General features: G+C 50.7%; 1 protein-coding gene across 3 annotated transcripts; it reads right to left on the bottom strand.

The window, feature by feature from the left end:
- Positions 1 to 836: 836 nt before the first annotated feature.
- SLC1A6 (solute carrier family 1 member 6) lies at positions 837 to 16,628 on the bottom strand. Of its 3 annotated transcripts, XM_078054395.1 has the most exons (11): positions 16,414 to 16,617; positions 15,109 to 15,199; positions 11,140 to 11,351; positions 10,856 to 10,993; positions 9,073 to 9,277; positions 8,245 to 8,287; positions 7,399 to 7,742; positions 4,549 to 4,782; positions 3,158 to 3,352; positions 2,229 to 2,363; positions 837 to 1,420 (listed from the first exon to the last, which is right to left on the bottom strand). In XM_078054395.1, exons 3-11 carry the CDS (start codon positions 11,342 to 11,344, stop codon positions 1,225 to 1,227), a joined length of 1,695 nt encoding a protein of 564 aa, XP_077910521.1. In that variant the 5' UTR covers positions 11,345 to 11,351; positions 15,109 to 15,199; positions 16,414 to 16,617; the 3' UTR covers positions 837 to 1,224. The 3 variants fall into 3 exon arrangements, with proteins under 3 accessions (XP_077910521.1, XP_035944974.1, XP_077910524.1); XM_036089081.2 differs by lacking the exon at positions 15,109 to 15,199; XM_078054398.1 differs by lacking the exons at positions 837 to 1,420; positions 2,229 to 2,363; positions 3,158 to 3,352; positions 15,109 to 15,199 and adding an exon at positions 3,367 to 3,965 and having other exon boundaries at positions 16,414 to 16,628.
- Positions 16,629 to 17,142: the final 514 nt, after the last annotated feature.

Genomic DNA, 17,142 nt, shown 5'->3' with positions numbered 1-17,142 from the left:
GTTGAGTTATACCCATGACATCTGGAATCATGTTACTCTCTATTTACTTGTGTTTTCCCCCAAGGTTTTATTAAGGTCTCATTTAATGTCCCACCTAGTTCATTAGGCTTGCCTGTGTAGTAAGGAGACACAGAGCTTCCTGGGGCCAGCATGCAGGTATCTGAGCCAACTGGTTTCAGGGGTCAAGAGTTGGGACTACAAGATGCAGCTACTCATCCCCATGGTGAGCTGCTTCCTCTATTCCCAGCCATGGGTGTATGAAGTAAAGGGTTAACTTGGAAAGCTAGGGGTACTCAAAGCCTGCATATTCCAGAGAAAGGACTTGCCCTTGACTGGCTCCTGGGAAATAATCCGAGTCCTTGGAATATCCTCCCTGATAAAAGTGTCTTTGTAACCTGGGGTCCTGAGCCATGCCAGGTCGTCTAGGCTGACAATGTAATATGTGGTGAATGACTGTTTTTGTTCACCTGGGGCCCTGGGCAATACTATATTCATTTGACTTCTGTGGGGGCTGAAGAATGAATAGTGAAGCACTCCATGCCTACAAGACAGACCCTCAATAAAAATCCTGGACACCAAGGCTCAGGTGAGCTTCCTTGGCTGGCAGTATTCATACGTGTTGTCACACATCATTGCTGAGAGAATTAAGGGCGTCCATGGGATTCCACAAAGAGGGGACAATTGGAAGCCCACATCTGGTGTCTTCTAGACCCTGCTCCAGGCAACTTTTGTCCTTGCAGATTTTAATCTGTATCCTTTCACTGCAGTAAGTCATAAATGTGAGCATTACGGCTTTTCCGAGTTCCACGAGTCCTTCTAGCAAATCACTGAAGGTCTTGGGGACCCCCAACACAGAGGTCATGAACATTGTTTTATTATAATAAATGGTGGTTTTCCTTTACCTCCTTCAATTCCACTGCTCTTTGAGAAAATAAATAACATGAGCTGACCCCTCAGCTTGTGGGACCTGAAGCTGCCCTTACCCCCAGTCCCAGTTTCCTCCCCGCCTTGCTCACTGCCCTCCACAAGTTCTCCCCATGCGTTCAGAGAGAAATGGAGGCCTTCGACATCCTTTCGTTCCTGCTCCTTTATCTCGGTTTCCACCAAACAAGCCAGACAGAACATGTGTGTTCAGTGCACACTCATTCGGGCAGCAGGTCTTCCCTAGGAGGCCCCCACCCCAGCCCCATTCCCTCCTCTCTGGGAGGCAGAGCTGGGGGTCCCTCACATGGCACTCTCGTTGCCTCCCCGTCCCCTGGACGCCCCCTTCTCTTGTGCCATGAGTGACTTGTAGGGCTTCCCCAGGCTGGGGAGGGTGAGCTCGGCTTCCTGCAGCTCCAGCTCCCGCTGAGACAAATGCTCAATGACGGCTGCTCCAATAGAGTCCCCCAGGACATTGGTCATTGTGCGAAGTCGGTCACTGGGGAAGGGTGGGGAGAGAGAAGCCACGGTTAGCTGAGGTTTGAAGAGTTCATGGAGGAGAGGGTGCAGCAGGGTGGGGTTTCCTTGTGCCTGGGTGTTGGGACTCATGTTCTATCCACGACCACATAACCTCAAGCAGGTGCCTCCCCTTTGATGTCCTCAGCTTCCCCTCCTAACAGATGCAGGTTGGATCAACTCTGATAGGCTCACATGTTATCTTAGCAATGCAATTCTTTCTTTTTAAGGATGTAAACATCTGATAGAGAAAATTAGGGGTTGTGGGCTGAACAGCATACAGGATGAGGAAGATAACCACCGTGAGTAAATCAGGCCAGACTGGAGACTGTCTAAATGGGACTCAGGTCCACCTGACAGCTCCCAAATGGGAAGGAAAGTCCAGATTTTTTTAATGTAAACCTCCTGTTTTTCAAAGTTGAGAATTAAAAACATAAACCAACAACAACAAAAACTTGCAAGCTCTGTCCCACGGATCCGTCCCACGGATCGCCAGCTCTGTCCCACAGATCGCCTTTTTGTGACTTCTCCATAAAGCAGGTACAACAGCTGTTCAGGCTCATATGTAAAGCCCCCCTTGCTCATCTCCTCCCCATCCTACTTCCCAAGGTTAACTCTATGGAATTTGGGATCTACAGGCCATGGTTTGGAGTACTCTCCAAGGCTCCCCTTCTACTCTAAAATTCTAGAACTCTGTGTCCTTGCTGGAATGAGGGCCCATAGGCTGGGGGTCTCACAAGGAAAACAGGGGGTTTGAGGAAAGATAGCACCAGGGTCTGAAGAACACTCACAGGAACCAGTCCACAGCTATGATCAGCGTGATGTCTTCAGTGGGCAGGCCGACCGATGTGAGCACAATGACCATGGTGACCAGACCTGCCTGGGGGATCCCAGCAGCCCCAATGCTGGCTGCTGTCGCCGTGATACTGTACATGGACAAAGAACACAGGGAGGCAGGAGGTGGGAAGGAGAAGATGAGGAAGAGAGTGAGAAAGGGCACAACAGAAGGGAAGAGGTGGTTCCCTGGGACATCTTAAATTAAGTGCCTGAAAATAAAAAGCAGCCTTCAATAAATGTATTCTTTCAACCCATATTTATTGAGCATCTACTACATGCTAGACACCTAGCAGAAACTCCCTTAGAAGAAAACCCTGCCCAAACAGAGCTTACATTCTAGTAGGGGAGGCAGAGAATAAGGAAGATGAGGACTTAAAACATATACTAAGGCAGATGGTGCAACAGAGAAATGGTTAGGCCTGTGAAAGTCCAAACCATGCAATTTTAAATAAAATATTCAGGGAACACTGCCCTGAGCAGGTGACACTGGAGCAAAGACCTGAAGGAGGTGATATTTGCTGTTATATTTATAATGACCACATTGGAACCTCTGGGTGATGAGACCCAGGGATCCATCCTTCTTATAAGAGCCTCAGGTTCTTAGGACGCACCAGCCATACTTTGGAAAACACGGGGCAAAGGGATCTCCCACCATACCATGTGAGAGAAGATGGGACTGAAACATCTGGCAGCTTCTGATAGCCTCAGGTTGCAAAGTCTTACCTTTAGCCTCTTTTGGCATGGGAGGCTGGGCTCTTCCCACATCCTCCCTCCAACATTCAAAGCCTCCCTCGACCTCAAGCTGAGGTTTCCTCCACCCCTAGCCAAGCTAATGACTTCTTAGGTCTCACCTGCTGGCAGATCCCCCCCAAGACCATCTCACCTGATGGTCGTTATCTGGCCCAGGTTAAGCTCATAGTTGTTGACTTGGGCGATGAAGATGGCAGCCAGGGCCTCATACAGGGCGGTCCCGTCCATGTTGACGGTGGCCCCCACGGGCAGCACGAACCTGGTGATGCGTCGGTCCACACCCAGGCCCTCCTCCAAGCAGCGGAAGGTGATGGGTAGTGTTGCAGAGCTAGGGGAGAGAGCCCTGGAGGCTGAGAACAGGGGGTGGCAGGGTGGGGCTGGAGCAGCCATGGACCGAAGGAGGGATTCTGCTGAGAACACTGGGAGACCAGGTGGGAGCCAGAGCAAGGGAGGATGGTGGGTGTATAACATTTCAGAGGATGGTAACTGTGCAAGGGAAGAAGGGCTCCTCATGATGCAAGAAGCACACAGCAATGGTGGTCCCCCAGGTTGAAGGTCTCTTTGACCCACTTAAAGCCAATAGTTTAAGGCTAATTACTAGACACTTGTTCATGCCACTAATGACCTTTCCACTCCCAGAAAAGAAGGGACTAGGGGTCTGCTGACCTCCCACACCCTCAGGGTTAAGAGAGAAGTATTACATGGACCCCTAATCCCCATTCCTGTAGCTCAGGGAGCAACCTCAGCTACACTAACCCTCCTGGTCTCTCCCCCCACCACTCCCCAGCAGGGGAAGAGCAACCTGATTGGTGAGTTTAGTTGAAGGAGTGGACATCTCACTTGGAGTTGGCCTGTCCACGAAACATGTGCTCTGCCTGGTCAGCTTGATGTCATGCAGTGAGAAGCCTGGCCCCACAGAGAAGGCATCTGGGGATCCAGCCCTGTGGTGATCAGGTGAGTTTCATTCTGGGCTACAATGGCACCAATCCTATTGGCCAAAGACCAAAAGGCACATTCTCCAGGCAGCATTATGAGCAATAACAATAATATTATTCTTCCATCCAGTTGGCTCTTGTGATACTTCTCAAACTGTTTTGAATTTGGATGATGGCGAAAAGGGAAGCTCTTTATTAACCCCATAAAACCACAAAAAAAAAAAAGAAAAAAGGAGAAAAAAGCCAAGTGAGCTCCCAGAGACCATCTCAAGGGGAAATGAGACTCTGAGCTAGAAAATGAGAGAATATGGGGCATGTTGGAACCTTAGTCCTAACCTCAAAATTGGCAGCTGGTTCTCCTCCATATAAAACAGAGAAAAAGAAAATGTGGAAAACAGGTCAGGAGAGCCAGCCCGGGACAAAGATCGGCACCCAGGTGTCAACTGACCTACAGACCTTCACGAGCCACTGACATTACCGCACAGCTCAGACAAGGTTCAGTAGGGGGAGGAGGGGCAGGACTCCTAGGAGAGCCTGTGAACCACAGTGAACCTCAGAAAAGTACCGGGGATGAGGGATGAAGCCATACCTGGAAGACGTGCCCATGGCAGTGATGAGGGCCTGCAGCATACCCCCGATGAAGGGGAAGGGGTTCCGGTGGGTGATGAGGAAGTAGATGAGGGGCAGGACACCACCAGCATGGAGGAACAAGCCCACAATGACGGTCAGGGTGTACATGCCCAGCTGACCCCCCAGGACGGCCATGTCCTCCATCTCTAGGATCTTCCCAGCGATCAGGAACAGGATGCCCACAGGTGCGTACCTAGGCCAAGCCAGACACCTGTCAGAGCTCCCTCATGACTTCCCCTAGAGCTCAGAGCTGGCATTCCCAAGACTTTACCCATATAAGCCCCTGGAGCCAGACAGCGCCCACCATACAGCACCCTACTCTGCCCCAACCTTCCCCACACACTGACAAGCAGAGACGGACCCCACAAACATATCCCACTGCCTCTTCCTGCTCACCCACAGTTCACACCCAGAACAGCAGGGAAAAGTTCCTACAACTCCAGGGCATACAATCTTATAAGGTCTCTCTTCCCTCCACTCCACCATTCAAGTCCCTCCCCAAATAGGCCCTGTCTTCGGGACTCTTTCCCTAGACATGGCCCAGACGTTCCCTATCACTGGCCTTCAAACTTCCCTTATTCACCACCTCCAACTCTGTTTGCTCTAAATGTGTAACCTCGATGCCCCTATTCTCTTTCCTGTAAGTGCATATTCTCACTCACTCACCGGCCCTGAGCTATTTCACCTGAATTTCCCCCAGACAACCCAAACCACTCATCTTATCAAATCATCTACTTATTTAACCACTTTCTTGAGCACTTACTCTGCTCCAGTCACACAGTCCCTGCCCCTGTGGCGCCTACATTCTAATGGGGGAAACACGCAGTTTACATAGAAATGCCTAATTAAAAACTTCGGGTGGTGAGAACTGCAAAACAGAGCCCCTGAGTGGGGCTGCATCAGCATGCATGGTCAGGGAGGGCCTCCCTGGAGCCCTGACATTCATGCAGAGGCCTACATGATGAGAAGGGACACATCTATCTGAGGGGGAAGCATTGCAGGCACCGTGCAAAGACCCTGAAATAAGCATGAGCTATAAGTGCTGAAGGAGCATAGAGCAGACCAGTGTGGCTGCAGCGGCGAGTGAGAGGAGACAGAAGTGAGTTCATCAGGGGCTCACCTGTGCTCCCCACAAACCAGCGCATCTTAGTCTTGCAAGTTCCTGCCAGTGGTGCCTTCTTTCACCCATCACCAGGCTTCAGCTTTTACTCCTCTCTCTTTAGAAACTGAAGTCTACGCTTGGTTGTTCTCATGGTAGAGGCATTGGAGGAGGTAGGGACCTCTTGGGAAATTGGTACAATAGCTTGGGTCAGAAATGATGAGACCCACCCTGAGGTGGTGGGAAGGAGGATGTGGGGCACTTTTCTGGCCACATCTGTATTCCCCTGGGCTCAGCTGGGCTCAAGGTGAGACCCAATGGGAGGTTGCTGAGTTGTCTCCCAGTCTAGACCTACCTCTATGACTGCTCTGTGAACCCCCTCCCCAGCTCCCTCATCTTCATCCTTCCTCTTCATCCCCCACAAAATTCCTCAACCCTAGGTCAATCGCACAGGGCTTCTTTCCTTCTACACTCACCCAGCCAGCACATCTGGATAAACTCTGCCAATAACACCACTATAAATTTATGGTTTCCAATTCCGTCGAGCTTCCATCTTGTCAGTCTTTTTGCCTATCTTTGATAAGCTCCCCCCTCACATTCCACTCAGCTGCTTTTCCAAGCTTTAAACTTGGCCTCTAACCCCCTACACAACTTTCTAATTATTGGGGATTATGGACAAAGTCTCCCCCAGTCTGGCACTAGACAGTCTTGTTAATATCTTGCACCACCACTCCCAACTTACCCTGTGCTCCCACCTCCCTGAACTCCCCACCATTCTACAGCCAACTCAGGCTCTTGCAGGATTTGCATGTTCTCTTCCCCCTGCTTGAAGGGCCTCTCTCCTCTTCCCATCCTATTGGGTTCCCACTTGCCTTTCAAGACCCAACTATGAGGTGACCTTTTCCATAACTCCCTCTTCACCTTCCCAGGCAGAGTTCACTGCATATCCCTCCCTTGGCTGCTCACTTCTCCAAGTTCCCAACTCTTTTTGAATGTCCCTTTGCTCTAGAACCTTCCACCTTGTATTGCATTTATCTAGTGTCTGTCTGTCTCCTCCAAGACTTCATAAGCTTTTTGGGGATAGGGATTGAATTCAGTGTATCCCTGTGTTCCAGACAAAGTTAGCCCAGAAAAATGTCTGCTGAATGAGTGAAGGAATTGGTAAAAGAATAGAGAATGGTAAAATGGATGCACACATGCATCAACTAAGGAATAACTAGTGAGTGGATAAACGAATAAGAAAATGAGCAAATGAGACACAAATGAATGGGTGAGTGAATGAATGAGTGTGTTAAGTGAATGAATGCAGGGAATACATGAGGGAGCGAATGGAATAACTAATGTGGAGATGAATGAGTGGGCCATTCACCATTAAGTGAATGAATGCAGGGAATACATGAGGGAGTGAATGGAATAACTAATGCAGAGATAAATGAGTGGGCCAAAGAATGAGCTTGAATGAATACATGGCAGGGTGGATAAATCAATCAGTCAATCAATCACTGGCTTCATTAATGCGTGGATGAGTCTGTGAATGAGTTTATGAGTGAATGTATGAATGAGCAAATTAACCAATACATAAATGAATGACTTTGGCCAAATGGTCCCAATGGCCCCTTGAGCAGCTGCCCCACAGCCTGACTTCCCAGTCCCGGCTCCACCCTTCCCATGTGCCGTCACCTGCCAGCCCTGTCAAAGCCCAGCACTTACCAGATAATGATGCCCACCATCCTCATAATAGCCTCATTGAGGCTGTCGAAGAAATCCCGCAGGACTCGGCCCTTGTGTTTCATACCACCGATGACCAGCCCAAAGGCCACAGAGAAGACCACGAGGCCCAGGGCATTGATGCCATTGGCTGAGCCAGGCACAGGGACAGTCTCCTCGAAGCTCAGCACCTCCTGCAGGGTGCCCAAGGCCCAGGTGACATTTTCCAGGAGGCTAGTTCCGTTGTCCATTGAGGATGGGGGAGGCATGGAGGTGCCCGGCTCAGATCCATTCTCTGTCCTCACTATGGTCCTGGTTACCAACCTCGTACTATACTGCGTCTTGAACTGAAATATGGAGAGATCGGGACCAAAATCAATTCATCAGAATCTCCTGAAGAAGTTTATTTAGAACACCAACTCCTGGTTGCCACCCATGGAGAGTCTTATTCAGAGGACTTGACCAATGCATAGAAGAACAAGTGAAGGAATACATGAATGAAGGAGTGAGCAACCAATGCGTGGCAGAATGAGTATAGATTCTGCATTTTTCAAAGCTCCCTGCTCAAATATATTTGGGGGCCTCTCTCTTCAACCATCTATGGCGAGATGCCCTGGTTCCTCCTTCAGCACCATCCCAGGCAGCTCTTGGCCTAAGTCTTTTTCTGTTATCCTCCCTTGATCATTCCACCAATGCGAGGTACATTCTTTCTCCCAGACTCTTCCAAAAACCCCTGCCCATTGCTCTGGCGGGCCCTTCTTCCCATCCCTCACCCCGGGACCACTCGCTTGGCAGCAAGTTCCCCCCACCCTCCAAACCTCCTTGACCACACTGTGCACTTCCCCTGACCTGTTTGAAGCAAGCCTCCACCAGGTTGGGCGGAAACATATTTCTGCAGAAAAACATCAGAGGAAGGGAGGTGGTTAGACCTTGGGAAGGAGTCCAGGGTGATAATAGTTAAGAATAATAGCAACAGTACCAACCATAATAATGGCAGCCAACAAGTGAATGCTTACTCTAGACCGGGTACTGAGCTAAGTGCTTACCTACATATATGATCTAAACACTACAATAACTCTAGAAGTGAGCACTACTGAGATCCCCACTTTATGCACAAAGAAACCAATGCACAGAGAACTTATGGAAGTTACCCAAAGCTGCACAGCTCATAAGGGGTACAATGGACCTCAAATCCAGGCCTCTCTGAGCCCTTCCATAGAACCCTATGCTACCTCGCAGACTTCAATTCACACACATGTGTCAGTGATGCCTCAAAAAACACAGATAACTTGTGGACCTCAGATCTGGGTTTCCCCCAAGTCAATGACTAGGGGAGAACCTGGCAAGCCTTGATTCTGGCTGGCAAAATCTTGCTTCTTTAAAAGAATCATTCATCCTCCAATGGAGCTTGAGAACATCAAACACCATTGTTCTGAGCCCATCTCAAGATGCAGCTAAAACTTCCAGAGTCTAAGGGCCAAAAGATCGTACCCTAGGAGTCAGCTACTCTCAGAGAATTTGTGCAAGGCTCCAGGGCAGAAAATGGGTACCAATAAACTAGGTTCAACTTGGGTGTTGCATTTCCAGGCTGAGTCAGCCTGTCCCCTTTGTCTCTCCTTGAGTGTGGCTTCTTGCATCTAGGGCCAGAGTTCCCATCAAAATTAGAAAGGGCGTCACCTGACCAGGTCCATGAAGGCATCAGCTGTGGGGATGGTCTCAATGCGGCCTTCGCGGTGCAGCCCCTCCTTGGAGCCCTTCCCAGGATGGATGATGGTGACCATGAGGATGCCAATGAAGACAGCAATGACCGTGGTCACCATGTAGTACACAGCTGCCCGCATCCCCATCCGCCCTGTTGCCTTGTTATCCAGGGATGCCATACCTGGAGGACAGGTGATGCAGCCCTGAGCAGTGCCATCTGCACCCCACCACCCACTGTCCCATCCATCAGCTCTACTTCCCTCATACCACCAGCTCAACAAGCATTCCACCAAGCATCTCCTCCTTCTGTGCCCCACCCCAGCGCCCACACTGCCATCCTTTGACCCCTCTCATCATTCTTCTACTCCTATTCTAGTTTCCATATACACCTTCCACCCCATCCTTTATCCCAAGCCCCACTTCACCTACCTTCCCTCTACTTCAAGCCAAACTTTTCAACTCCCACCCCATCTTCCATTTATGCCTACGTTACCCAATGGCGTCACCTTCATTCCACTCTTCATCCTGCTATTGACCCCAAGATTAGATCTCCCTCCAGCCCACCTCACTGTACGCTATCTGTGATAGATACTTTTGGTGCTCCAGCCAAAGCTCTTTACCAGGCTAACACACCTGCCCTTCAGCTGCTGCGTTGGGTGATAATAGTTAAGAATAATAGCAACAGTACCAACCGTGATAATGGCAGCCAACAAGTGAATGCTTACTCTAGACTGGGTACTGAGCTAAGTGCTTACCTACATATATGATCTAAACACTACATACCCCATGGAAGACCTAAAGCCAAAGGCTGCCTGGTACAGGGATTCAAAAGGCCAGCTCCTTTGACTTGGGTGAGGGCAGAGTTGGGAAGAACAATTCTGTAGCATTACTCCTGCTCCAGAGCTATCCATGGGATAAGGCTGAGAGGCCAGCTTTCTTCTGAACCCACATCTCTGCTTAGATTCTTTCCCTGCCTTATCTTGCTCCCCTCACTTCCTCATGGGTCTCTCTTGAACAGTATCCCTTGATATAACACTTGTGCAAATAACCCCATCTTAGGTTCTGCTTCTGCGAAACCCAACCCAAGAAACCACTTTTTCAGGCCTTTATCTTCATCCCTGTCCCCAAATCTGGAGATTGCAAATCAACCACTTAGGTGCCAAATCTGGCCCTCTGCCTGTTTTTGTAAATAAAGTTTTATTGGAACACAACCACACCCATTTGTTTACAGATGAGTCTGCAGCTGTTCCATAGGAGAACTGAGTAGTTACAACCAAAATGGTATGGCCCCCAATGTTGAAAATGTTTACTATCTGGCCCTTTACAGAAAAAAATTTGCTGACCTCTGCATAACCCATCCCTATTTCTACCCCAGCCCCCACCCACCATCCTGTCACCTCCAATACCTTCATCCACATCCCACCCCCTGACCATTGATGCCATTCTATCTTCCTTGGCTGCCCTATCACAGCCTTTCTTTCACCTTTGGATGATGGTAAGCTCCTGGCAGGCTGGTATTTTATCTACACTGAAAAGCATGGTAGAGTTACTGAGATAAGTGGCATATGTCATATGGAATCTGGAACCTGGTCTGATGAAGACCTGGGCTTTGGCCAAGAACTCGGGGCTAGGTGCAGGCTTCGTGTTTGAGGTCCTAAGATAGGGAGGTGATCCCATGCTTGCGATAGCTTTGGCTCCAGGTTTGAGCTGGGGCTCCGGGATGGGTCTCGGAGGCCAACACTGGCCTGGGCTCTCTCACCTGTGACCAGGCTGGAGACAATGAGTGGCAGCACCAGCATCTGCAGCATCCTCATGAGAAGCTCTCCGGGGAAAGAGAAGTACTTGATCTGGCGGTAGGTAAGCTGGTACGGGCGCAGGGCAAAGGCCAGGCTGACCCCTAGGACCAAAAGGAGGGCTCTGTGGAGTGGTTCGGGTCACCGATGGGTGGTGGCAAGTGCTCTTGCAGGTGAGAGTGAGTGGGCGGAGTGACGATGTGCGCGTGCAGGGCATTTCTCCGGGGTCCCCGCCCCCCAGCCAGCTCACCAATGACCACAGCGCTGACGGTCAGCAGGATGAAGGCGTTCCGGCGCAGGAAGCGCAGCACGTGCTCACGGGTCATGGTTTGTAGGCGCAGGCGCGTGCGCAGCGCTCTCTGCTGCAGGCTCTCCTGCAGCCGCTGCAGCCAGCCCACGCGGCCCAGCCGCTGGCCGCTCTCCCGCAGGAACAGGCTGTTCCCGTGGCTGCTCATGGTCTATCTGCGGGGGACAGAGGGGCCTTCTGGTAGGGGACAAGACAGAGGGCGGCTGTGGGGACAGGGGAAAGGGCGGAGGAAGCTGGCGAGGAACTCCGAGAATCCAGACAGGGGAGGGGCAATGTCCACCTGTTGGGGTGAGGCTGTGCTGGGACACCTGAGAACACTGCTTGGGGTTGAGGGGTTGCCTCTTGGCAGAAAAGGGTCCAGATCTCCAGAATCCGTTCCCGGACATGACGCTCTTGCCATTTCCTGACTCCAGAGCCCTCCTTACTTCATATCCTCACAAGCAACTGGGGGCTGTCCCAGCTCACAAACCAAACTGGCCGGCCTTTGCTCAGCGCCAACTGGACATGCAGAGCCCCAGACAAGGCACCCTGGGTTTAGCCCCCCAAATTAATACGGTTTGCTGTTTGGCCTGGTGGTGTTGACAAGTGGCCTTTCCACAACGACAAAATCAGCAGGTGCCTGGTAAACAGTGAGTACCCAATAAATACAAGTGCCCTGCATGAGTGCTCAGGTAAGCGGAGCGGCTGGAGGTGGGATCCCTTGGGAAGGAAATGGTGACAATCCTTGACCCCAATGACTCTTCAGGGTCCATCTTTGAAGGGAAATGTGATGTTCAGAATCTCTCTGGGTGTTTCCCAAACTGCAGACTTTTGTGTCTCCTCTATATTTGACCGCATTCCTGTAACCTTATTTACTTATTTAAATAAATATATCTTGGGGGCGCCTGGGTGGCTCAGTTGGTTAAGCGACTGCCTTCGGCTCAGGTCGTGATCCTGGAGTCCTGGGATCGAGTCCCACATCGGGCTCCCTGCTCAGCGGGGGGTCTCCTTCTCCCTCTGACCCTCTTCCCTCTCTTGCTGTCTCTCATTCCCTCTCTCTCAAATAAATAAATAAATAAATATATATATATATATATCTTAAATGGAAAAAAGATCATTACTTGAAATGCAAATTATATTTTAATACACATTAAATGAAATGTATGTAAAAATAAAAACCTGCCTATCCTTTATCAACTAAACACCTTACATGTATCAGGCAGCTTGGAAATGTGACTTTCATGGGCCAGAGGAACTTTTATTTTTGTGGACTCCTTCCTCCATTAAAATATATACATATATATATTAAAATATTAAATTATATTTTTACAACTGAATTGTTATAAAAATGAATATAGTATTTTGGAACTAGATAGAGGGAATGGTTGCACAACATTGAGAATGCACTAAATGCCACTGACACCACTTTAAAATGGTTGGGTTTCTGTTATGTGAATTTCACCTAACCTTATACATTCAACCATTTTCTTTGATCTAAAAGTGTAGTTCTTTCTTCTGATTTAAAAAAAAAAATGAAAACAAAAAATAAAATAAAATAATAAGTTAAAACATTTCTGTGGATCCCTAAAAGTATCATGGGCCCTGGGCACTGGACATCCTATTCTTTTTTTTTTTTTTTTTAAAGATTTTATTTCTTTATTTGACAGAGAGAGACACAGTGAGAGAGGGAACACAAGCAGGGGGAGTGGGAGAGGGAGAAGCAGGCCTCCCGCGGAGCAGGGAGCCCGACGTGGGGCTCGATCCCAGGACCCTGGGATCATGACCTGAGCCGAAGGCAGACGCTTAACGACTGAGCCACCCAGGCGCCCCTGGACATCCTATTCTTGAATGATAGGCAGCCTGGCCTGCAATGATCTCACAGCAACAAAAAAAAAAAAAAAAAAAGTGTGACAGTGCCCACATTCCAGGCATCCTGGGAATACTGTGGACCCTGTAGATTCACTCGGGGGGCAAACGGCTGACCACCAGGGGTGGCATTACCCAGGATCCCTTGCCTGCTGGCTCCTTTTTGGTCTATCTGGAAGCAGCAGAAGAACGGCCGATGGGAGAAGCATTCCTCCTGCCACACCCCTGTTTGGCCGTGGTTGTGTTCCTCTGCCTAAGGCCACAGCTCCTGTCAATCCTCTGTATCTATTGGCCATTTGGATGTCTTCTCTGAAAAAATGTCTATTGAGTTCCTCTGTCCATTTGTTAATCAGATTGTTGTTGTTGTTGTTGTTGTTATTGAGTTGTAGGAGTTCTTTATATATTTAGGATTTTAACCTCTTATCTGATACATGGTTTACAAAAAATGTCTCCCATTCTGTAGGTTCCTTTTCATTTTGTTGTTTCCTTTACTGTGCAGAGGGTTTTTAGTGTGAAATGGTCCCACTTGTTTATTTTTGCTTCTGTTTATGCTTTTGGTGTTATATGCAAAAAATCATTGCCAAGACCAATGTCAAGGAGCAGAATTCTTCCCTACTTTGTCTTCTAGGGGTTTTATGGTATCAGGACTTATGTTTAAGGCTCAGATCCATTTCAAGTTAATTTTTCTGAGTAGTGGAAGATAGGGGTCCAACTTCATTTTTTTTATTATGTTCAGTTAGCCACTCTATAGTACATCATTAGTTTTTGATGTAGTGTTCAATGATTCAATAGTTGCATATAACACCCAGTGCTCGTCACCAATTTCATTTTTCCGTATGTGTTATTCGGTTTTCCCAACACCTGTTGAAGAGACTATCCTTTCCCCATTGGGTGTTCTTGGCTCCCCTGAACGGACAGAGGTGCTATTGCTACAATGACACCCGTATTACAATATATAAATGTATCAAAGCAACATGGTACACACCTTAAACTTATACAATGTTATATGTCAAATATGTTTCAACTAAAAAATCCTTTGTTGCAGCCAAGGCTCTGGCCCTGTCCTGCTCCCTCCCTGCCTCCCTCCTGGTCCCTTCCCCTCCCCCCCACCCCCACTCTTGCTGGTCCCTGAGTGTTACTACATCAACCTTACTGGTTTCCCTTAACTTTGCTCACATCCTTGTAAATAGTCCTTAACTTAAGCTCTTTCCAATTCTGCTTTTTGAGTGTGTTGTTTCCCGACAAATACACTGGATTTATCTGGCTCTTAGAAAAAACTCTCCAAGCCAAAGGCAGGCAGTCAATATTGTCCCTGTGCTGAACTTCACCCAGGTCGGGGCTGGGAGTCTGGGAATCTGGGAGACGTCTCAGTTCCACCAATAGGTAGATCCTTGGAATTTTTTTTTTCTACCACTGGTTGTGCAGTGACTTTTCTGGGGTCACTGTCTTCCTTGCCCTTTTCTGATCCCCCCATATCCAAAGGATGGGACACCTGCCTCAACTTTTCAGGGCCTGCTTCCTCCAGGTCCAAGCCCCCATTGTCAATGCCAAACCCCAGTTGGGGTCCTGCTCCAAATGGGTCCATCACTTTGAAACCATAGTGCTGCTTCGCACCTGGCTGTGAAAAATCCCAGACGTGGGACCACAAACTATACAGGAAACTCCTAATTCCTCCCTCTCTCCAGAATGTATGTTCCCAGTCACCAAGCAGTAGCACAGAATTACCCGTGGGTCCCAAGGGAATGTTCAGCTGAGATCCGAACTAGGCACAGAAGGTCCAGAACTAGTTTTGTCTCCTTCCTTTCCCTTCCTTACAAGAAGTAGCACATAATAGTGCAGGAATGGACAAACCGTAGTCCGACGGCCAAGTCCGGCCCACTGCTTGCTTTTATAAATAGTTTTATTGGCACAGAGCCACATTCATTTCTTACGTGTTGTCTACGGCTACTTTCATACTACAACAGCTGAGCTGGGGTGTTGGGACAGAGATTATATGGGTCGCAATACAACCTCTCAGGCCCTTTACTGACAAAATTTGCTAGCCCCTGGCCTAACAGAAGAGCATACCTGAGCTCTTAATTTCAAATCTCCCTCCACCTTGCTGGTCACTTTCTGTGCGGCTTAGATGGCCCAATTCACATGACGCTTAGAACAGTGCCTGGTGGGCACAAAATAGATGTCAACTGTGGTTGGTAAAAAGCAGAAACCCAACAGACACACAGGTGAGGGTAGAGACAAACACTGAACCCTGGGTTCTCTCTTTTCCAGTCTCTCCTGGTCCTAGGCATTCTCTTGACGCTGTTTCTGAGGCTTGCTGCTCGGGAAGTGGCCCTTTCTAGTGTCCCCAGTCTCTGCAGGAGTTGAGGATGTGTCTCCCACCTGGTTCCCCCAACCTCCAGACTCTCAGATGTGATGAGATGTGCCGGCCACCCCACCCTTGGAGCCAAAGGAAAGAAAGGAAGGGCTCCTAACATCCTAAAACTGAAGCAAGCTTGGTTAGCAAATGTATGCTTCCTATACATTTTATCTCAGCACTCTGCTAGCCAGAGGAGTGAGCGGGGGAAGGAAAGGGAGGAGAGAAATCACATACATCACATATCACACACACCTTCAAACACACAGCCTCACACACCTTTGTGTGCAACTGACACAAATACAACCGCACACACAGCCACACACACACAACTCTTCAGACACACAAGCCCACACACCCCTTCCAGACCCTGAACAATTCCCCTTCCGAAATGAAACTCCATACAGAGAGGACCGTAGTGTTGCCACACACACACACACACACACACACACACCTTGGGACTCCAGACACAAAACTTCAGACATTCAAATTCCTTCCCACATTTAAACATCCAGCCCACACACCTCTTTAGGAAGGAAAGCCCACTCATAAATTCAGCGTCCCTCGCACACACCACCACCACCACCCCACACACAACTTCCCACCCAGCACCGGTGCCGCGGTGGCCAAAGTCTCGGTCACAATCAGGTCTGGCCGGAGTTGGAGAAATAAACGCCCTGATAGGGAGCGGAACCGAGCCCTGGAAATGGAGGAAGCGTCACGCACAGAGATGGAAACCTGCCCACGAATTGAGGCCACGGACAGAGGGATGGGGAGGAGGGAGACGGGCAGTGAGAGCTCGGGTAATAGCTAAGGTGGTAGGAAACTCACCAGGGCGACCTGATGAGCGGCGGCGACCATGCTGAGGGGCAGCTGAGACAAAGGCGGCCGAGAGCTGGGAACGCGGACGCAGGGGCCCCCCACCCGCCTGACCCCAGGGTGGGCCAAGCCCGCCTCGGATCCCGCCCGCCCCGACCCCAGAGCCCGTGGCCGAGCGGAGCCGCGCTGTCCCCACTCACCTGCGCCCGGAGTGGCGGGGGCGGCCTGCCCGCGCCTCGGCCTGTGCGCTGCGCCCGGATGCAGGTGCCGGAGCCCGGCGAAGCGCCCGGCCGGAGCAGCGGGGACCCGCCAGGGATGGCGCCGCGCTGGCACGGGGACCGGACGGCGGAGGCACGGGCGCTGAGCCGGGACGCGCTGTGCAGCGGGTGGGATCCGGGCTGGCCCTGCGCTCACGTGGCTGCGGGGGCGCGGGGCGGCCGGGGGGAGAGGGCGGGATCCCCTCCGGGATGCCCCGCGCCGCCCCCGCGCCGAGCCCAGGCTCTGCCGCCGCGTGGGAGGAAGGGCAAGGCGCGGGTGGGGAGGGAGGGGGATCCTGGGCTGGGCGAGGTGGGTGGCCTCACCCGCGTCCCGCCTCCGCCCCCGCCCTGGAGCCGCGCCTCCGAGCCCCCGCCTCCCGCGCCTCCCCGGGCCCCCAGAGGTCCGAACGTCCCCGGAGAGCGTCGGGACTCTGGTACCGCTGGGCCGGGGCCCGCATCCCCCCGAGGAGGTCTGGGCCAGACGCGGGGGCCAGCCTCCAGGTGCCCCCGGCAGCCACGTGGGCTCCGCTGCCCCGCTTCTCCCTTCGGGTGCACAGCCGGGCCTTGGCCTTTCGGCCGCTGTGTGCCCTTGGGCCAGCCCCTCTCCCTCTCTGAGCCTGGCCTTACTGGAACAACGGAGATGACTTGGCCGACCCCACAGAAAATTAAAGC

This window comes from Halichoerus grypus, chromosome 1, assembly GCF_964656455.1.
Source record: "Halichoerus grypus chromosome 1, mHalGry1.hap1.1, whole genome shotgun sequence".
Lineage (NCBI taxonomy): Eukaryota > Metazoa > Chordata > Mammalia > Carnivora > Phocidae > Halichoerus > Halichoerus grypus.
Note: the sequence above shows the minus strand (reverse complement) of the source record. Positions and strands in the feature narration are given on the sequence as shown.